This window comes from Schistocerca piceifrons, chromosome 2 (genome assembly GCF_021461385.2).
Source record: "Schistocerca piceifrons isolate TAMUIC-IGC-003096 chromosome 2, iqSchPice1.1, whole genome shotgun sequence".
Taxonomy (NCBI): domain Eukaryota; kingdom Metazoa; phylum Arthropoda; class Insecta; order Orthoptera; family Acrididae; genus Schistocerca; species Schistocerca piceifrons.
In genome coordinates this window covers 182653185-182660508 of record NC_060139.1, presented here as the reverse complement: position 1 = coordinate 182660508, position 7324 = coordinate 182653185, and the positions used below count along the sequence as shown (strand labels likewise).

The 7324-nt window shown below is 38.5% G+C and overlaps 1 protein-coding gene across 1 annotated transcript in view; it reads right to left on the bottom strand.

Moving 5' to 3' along the window:
* Positions 1–477: 477 nt before the first annotated feature.
* LOC124776664 (EF-hand domain-containing protein D2 homolog) overlaps positions 478–7324 on the bottom strand; it is a 286690-nt gene continuing 279843 nt past the window's right edge. Inside the window, exon 4 of the mRNA XM_047251765.1 lies at positions 478–1493. Within this exon, the coding sequence (XP_047107721.1) occupies positions 1362–1493 (132 nt within the window). The 3' untranslated portion in view covers positions 478–1361. The remainder of the gene's footprint in view (positions 1494–7324) is intronic.

Here is a 7324-nt window from a genome sequence, read left to right as displayed (position 1 = left end):
AGGGATCACCAATTTAGTATTGGAGGGCAGCGTGGAGGGTAAAACTCGTAGAGGGAGACCAAGAGATGAATACACTAAGCAGATTCAGAAGGATGTAGGTTGCAGTAGGTACTGGGAGATGAAGCAGCTTGCACAGGATAGAGTAGCATGGAGAGCTCCATCAAACCAGTCTCAGGACTGAAGAGCACAACAACAACATATGTTTTCTCTCTTCCTATGCAGCACCCAATTACAGAAATTGAAACTATAAAAGTAAATTTGATGTTGAAAAATATGTTTCTTGTCTGTCTGAACGTTTTTGTTTGCATTTTTATTAAATATTTCTAAGCAAGTTAGGAAATTGAAGGTAATTTTCTTTTTCGTTTGTTATTATTTTGAATGTGAATTTCTGTCTGAATGATGAGTTCTCAGCAATAGCTCTGTGAAAACACTGAATGGTTTAACGTTTTATAGTTCAAAGTAAACAAAGAAACAAGATTTATTCTGATGAGACTTTAATAATCATCATGAAAAATATATACACAGTACAACACATTTTCAGTGACTTAAAAATAGTCTTTTTCACAATAGGTTATATCCCTCACCACCACACAATGACAGCGATTATGTGGTAACTTTGCCATTTATCAGTCACACATTCAAAAAACACTGGAATAAAACTTTTCTTCAGTCTACATTGAACATATTAACATACACTAACAGATTAAAGAACTATATAATAAATGCACAGAGTTACTGGTCTTTTATCAGAAATATGCAAGCTTTCTGAACATCTCAATAAAAAAAACCAAAAAATACACAGCTAATTTGAGAGTGTAATGTCAGAACAATGCCACATGCAATTTTATGCTTACTGTCATGGCAGTGTAACCAGTCACAAATTTATCACCAACCTATGTGATAGCTTCAAATGTGTTACACAAACTAGTCAAGTTTTCCAGCGCTCTTTTTGAGAGCTAAAGATTTCTTAATTTATGTGATGAAAGATATAATTTTTATTGGGTTAAGTGTTCACTGTTATTATTCCAAATGCTTCTGACACAAACCATAAAAATAGTGTATTGTTATTTCATCACTTCTGTATTTTTTTATGAATCTGTTCTTTTTTCATAGCCACTTCTACCTTGCCTAAAATTGTGTATCTGGGAGGAATTGGTCCAATTGTCTGCCAAAATAACTGCAAAATTTTCTGTATGTTGAAGATAGCATGCCCACTTTCAATAATATAAAGACACAGTTGCAGTTCGTAACCATGAGTGGGAGGTTACACACACACAGAGACGTCTGCTGCTTTCACTTGACAGCTCATAGGCTTGCCAATACATGATACACTACATGATGTGCCCTGGTAAGCTGGACTGCTACTGGAAGAGGGCCGCCTTCTGTCTGAATGCAAGTCTCCGCTGCTCCCGCTCTGCCTCCTCACGACGGCGCGCTTCCTGCTCCTGGCGGATCTCCTCCTCAAATTTACAGCTGCGTGACACTTCCTTTATCTGCAAAAGAAGGAAAAGGTGGTGGTCTAAATGCAATATTTACTGAATGATATCTTACTTAAGAAAAAGCTTCAACATTCTGGGTCACACTGTTTGAGAACCTTCTAGTATATGATGGCAAACAGTAAGCAGAAGTAAAACATTAACTAACGGAAAATATTCTAACATGTTTAAATAAAATAAATAAATAAAAACTTCAAGAATCCACTCTTGCACCAATCCTTTTTCTCCTTTATAGAAATGACCTTGATTTGAACAGTGAATCTCAAAGAAATACCTATTCTGCAAATGACACAAGCATCCTTCTTATAGGAAATACTTCACAATTACAACAAGTCGCAAATAAATTTATAGCCAAGCTAAATTAATGGTTTGAGAGGAGTAAGTTATTGATAAAACATGAAGAATAGACAATATTCCCACATTTCTGCTGAAAAGGTGATTTATGCAGTATCACTGTGATAAACATCAGAATTATGCCCTCTCCGTGGACATAATTTTTAGACATTTTATTTCAAAATTACATTAAATGGCGTACACATATACGAAAATACGTACATAATTAAATAAAATGTTACAGTGTACATTTACTTTCTGTCAAAACAAGTTCTGACTCTGTCTGGGTTGCCTACTTTGCCCAATTCCACAGCATACTTCAGCATGAAATTATGTTCTGGGTTCTTGACTTCCCGATCAGCACCACCTATGTCTGTGCATCCTTATTTAAATTCCAGAATGAAATTTTCACTCTGCAGCGGAGTGTGCGCTGATATGAAACTTCCTGGCAGATTAAAACTGTGTGCCGGACCGAGACTCGAACTCGGGACCGTTGCCTTTCACAGGAGAGCTTCTGTAAAGTTTGGAAGGTATGAGGCGAGATACTGGCAGAAATAAAGCTGTGAGGACAGGGCGTGAGTCGTGCTTGGGTAGCTCAGTTGGTAGAGCACTTGCCCGCGAAAGGCAAAGGTCCCGAATTCAAGTCTCGGTCCGGCACACAGTTTTAATCTGCCAGGAAGTTTCTTATTTAAATAGTTGGCACCTTTTCACTATCACTGGACACAACATTACATTTTGTCAAGATACCATCCAGAATGTCGTGGATCATGGGAGTGCGATATAGAAATTTTGTCCACAAGAATCTTATTTTTCTGTATACTTCAACTTTGGAGTATGTTTCCAGTTGCCACATCATTGTCCTCACTCACTGTGATGCATCTGTTATCCACATAACAACAAAACAGTCTGCAGGAAACCCAGAACATGTACTCTCTTCTGACAATGTGCCATTTTTGTTGTGCAATGGTCTTAGGACTGGCTAAAATGTGGAACACACTTTATGAGGTCCCTCTGTTTCATAACTGGTAAAGATTTTTGGCTGAATTAATAAACTGTCTAAAATATTTCTTATCTTTCTTGCATTTGACACCTTAAATTGTAATAGTGATGCATAAAGGTGCTGCGATTTTGATTGCTGCAACAACAATATATTCAAATACTTATGGTACCATTCATCAAAATGGAGGATCTTTATTTGTTACTGAGTGTTTTGCAATGAAATAGGCTTTATCCCTGGCACTGGTAATGACACGGTGGTGAAATACAACATATCAGGTGCCTCAGAAGTTATTGTAATAAATATGGACATCGACAAACTGTGATGTTGAAAAATTTGTATTGCATGTAACTTCAACTAAAACTAAAGGTGTTGGAGTGGTACACTGTGGAAGATTCAGAGTGAATTAATGATGAGCTACTTCAAGTTCTTACTATTCTGCACTGTGGCATCTAATTTGCCTTAGCTCTAGTGAACCACCTTGGAAAAAGAAAAAAATTATGTAAACTATGCTTTTAACAGCGTATCATGAAACATGGATAGATCAAGTTACAGTCATCAGTATTCTGGGCTCAGTAAAAGGAGGATGATACCATTTCATATGACCTGTATTGCAGATTAAATGCAGTATTAAAACTGCAAAAGACATTAACAATTTGGACAAAACATCACTATTTAAGTAAGCCACATGTAACTTCAACAGTATGAAAAAAACTGTTCACCATATTTCTTGGTTCCCACATTATTATGATACCTGATAATTCTCAAAAACTAACAGGATGTGAACAGGATACAAGAGAGAAAATACTGTAATTAGTCTAGGAAGCTCCAGTGCCATGAAACTTGCTGAAATGAGCTCAGGCATCCAGGGAAACTAAACTTGAAACAACTATGCAGAAAATACATATAAGTTACACATTATTAGATGATGCACATACATACCATATCAAAATATGAATAATGATAAGAAAATAATAAAAGCTGAGTAGTTATACTGAACAATTAATTACCTGGAAAGGCTAAATTGTTTGACGACAATGAATGCATGTAGAATAAATGTAATAAAAGTAACAATAACCCCAACAACAAGCAATCACTGCAAATTTTAGTATGTCGTCATAGAACATAAATCTCAATGACAATTGTAAATAAAAGTGGAAAAACTATATTGTGAAAATAAAAGAAGTGTAAACTATGGACAAATAGCATTGTATGGCTCCAAACAAGTTAGGATTGAAGGAGAAGCATATACGGGATTGTCATAATAAAAATGATGCTCTGCTGCAGCAGCACAGGTTGTACACATCACAGCATGCTGAAACTTAGTAGATATGTTCATTAATTGGTGCACCCGTAGAATATGCTGAATGAAATAATAGTTCCACTTTCTGCCACCAGGTGAAAATAAGGCACTTTAAGCCATGGTGAGGTTGTAGGAAAGGATTGTAGCTGTATAAATTGTTATCTGATGAACAGGACCTGAAGATGGCCAAGTGTTGTGCCAAAACTATTCATTCGAAATAAATTTCTTTGATGATGCATCTGCAGTGGTTTATTTTCATTTTTTAAATTCTGTATGACGTCCCTTACCACTTTTTTTGTCTATGTGAAGATTAATCTCAGGTACTATTGTACGGATTTTGATGCAATCTCCACTTATAGACTGATTCTTGAAGAAGCTTTGTGTACACTGTGCGAGAAAAGTTGTCTGCCCGTAGTTACTTGGTGCTACCTGTGCAAAGTCAGGGCGGATCGATAGTACTATAAAAGTTTATTCAAGTGTATTTCAAAAAGATTATCTGATTTCACAAGACTGTCTTCTGCTTGAATGAAGATAGAAACCAGGGGTGAACTTTATCTTACAAGTCCAAACCAGAAGTTTACTGTGACATCAGTTTTAAGTTGCCTGTTCATGCAGTTGCCAGTATGCATGTAACTTGCAGAGCTAGTTCACCGGCAGCCTCATGTATTACCCGATGTAAGTTAAGGTGGCAATAACATGGTAACAGAAATGGGAGATTATATATTATGCAGTGTCTGCTATTACATACTTGTCCTAAAGAGCAGACACTGCATGGTCAGATGGCTCAATGATCGTTTCTGTGTAGATGTACAACACACTAACTTCTACTGGAATCAGTAAGTTGTTGCGAGTAGTAAGGGTAAAGGGCAGGGGCACTACATCAGTATCATGTTGGTAAGTTGGAAATTTGAGTCACTTAGGGACCTTGTCCGGATGATCTAAGTGGTCGAGGTGACCGTTCATGAGAAACAGAAAAAAAATCCGGCTTCAAGTCCCGGTCTTGTACATATTTTCAACTTTCCACACTGATGTGACAAAAGGCATGGGATAGCAATATGCACATGGCCTACACTTAAAAACAATCAAGAACAGTGGTGTTTGCGTAAGTTGTCAGATGCCGCAAAATTTGGCGTTAATGGGCTCTGGCAGCAGAAGACCTTTGTTAACAGCATGACGTCGCCTGCAACGCTCCTCCTGGGCTCATGATCATATCGGTTGGAACTTAGACAGCTGGAAAATCATGGCCTGGTCAGATGGGGCCCAATTTCGGTTGGTAAGAGCTGATGGTAGGGCTGGAATATGGCGCAGACCCCACGAAGCCATGGACGAGGCACTGCGCCAGCTGGTGGTAGCTCTATAATGGTGTAGATTGTGTTCACTTGGAATGGACTGAGTCCTCTGGTCCAACTGAACCGATCATCTGCAAATGGTCATGTTCAGCTATTTTCACACCATTTGCAGCCATTCGTGGACTTCATGTTCCCAAACATTTCACCCAGCCACAATTGTTTACAACTGGTTTGACAAACATTCTGGACAATTTGAGTGAATAATTTTGCCATCCAGATTGCCCGACATAAATCCTATCGAGCATGTATAGGACATAATCGAGACGTCAGTCTGTGCACAACACCCTGCCCAGCAACATTTTCGCGAATAGTTATTTTGAAAATGAATCACATGGTTAAGTTAAAAATTAGCCCCGAGTTTCTGTCTTCACTCTTGCGAAGTCTGGTTAATCTCTGAGACACCCTGTAGAATAAATGACAAAACGTATTGACGACGCCAAAGAAGTGACCAGATGTGTCTGGATGAACTGACCATCGAAAAGGCAAATTGAACACTGTAGTGATACATAATTTGAGGTGCAGTCTACCACTGTGAACTTTTCCGCCTCTGTGTTATGTATTTAACTATGCTACATAATACGTTATGAAGGTTAGCGTTTTTACAGTAGTAACTACTTAATACAAAAATACAAAATGTTTTCTGAACGAATTTTCACTCTACAGTGGAGTGTATGGCGGGTTTGGATGGTTGGTGATAGGGTAGTTGCGGAAGTAAAGCTGTGAAGGCGGGTCGTGAGTTGTGCTTGGGTAGCTCCGTCGGTAGATCACTTGCCCGCAGAAGGCAAAGGTCCTGGTTCGCCACACACTTTTAATCTGCCAGGAAGTTGTAGGGGGGAGGGGGAGAGAGAGGGAGGGAGGGAGGGAGAGGGGGGAGAGAATGTGTGTGTGTGTGTGTGTGTGTGTGTGTGTGTGTGTGTGTGTGTGTGTGTGTGTTTTTGCAGAGATCAGACGCGAGCGGACGGATGTCCTTCGCACAGCAACGGATTAAATCTCCGCCTTGTCAACGGCCGTGTCATATCTTCTGCGACGACTATTAATAATAATGAAATGAAATAAATGTGAACAAGTGTAGTGTTGATATTTATACTGTGATCACTTACTAACCTGGCCACACTTAAGGCACAAATGTTAGTGTTTGTATTTGGACATAACTATCATCAAAAAGTGTGAATGAATTAAATTTAAAATGTTTGACACCACAAACAGTCGACAAGCCAAACTCACTAAAACAATAGAATTTTTAAAAGGTTACATTACTAGCTTCGACGCACTGAGTCGTTATTTTCAAATGTAATTACAAACTTGGAAAACTGCATTAATAACTGCAACCACTTCTTTCAAATATTACGATAAATACATTCCAAACAGTAAACTGAAGCAAAGGCAGCAGAATCGGGTCACAAGACTTCATGACACTTTTTGGTTGATAAGTCATTTCACACTTCATTGCAGTGTAGATTAGAACTGCATCGGGATGAAAGATACTACATCCTCTTGCATTATGTCCTGCAGTGATGCAAAGATCGTTTTGCAAACAAAGGCTCACACGTCGTAATCTTATAACGTGCAGGAAGCCCAAAACTAGAAAACGAGCCCCAAATGGAAGTGTGTCGTCTTTGTAAGGTTTCTTTAGCAGAACACAGTACGACTGCATGCTTTGATCTGCGTAATTTTGGGTTTGCTGCATGTTATAAGCTTATGACGTGTGAGCCTATGTTTGCAAAATGATTGTTGCATCACTGCAGAACGTAACGCAAGAATAGGTCTACGTAATATCTTCCATCCCTGTGCAGTTTTCATCTACACTGCATTAAGTCGTGAAACGACTTATCAACCAAAAATTGTC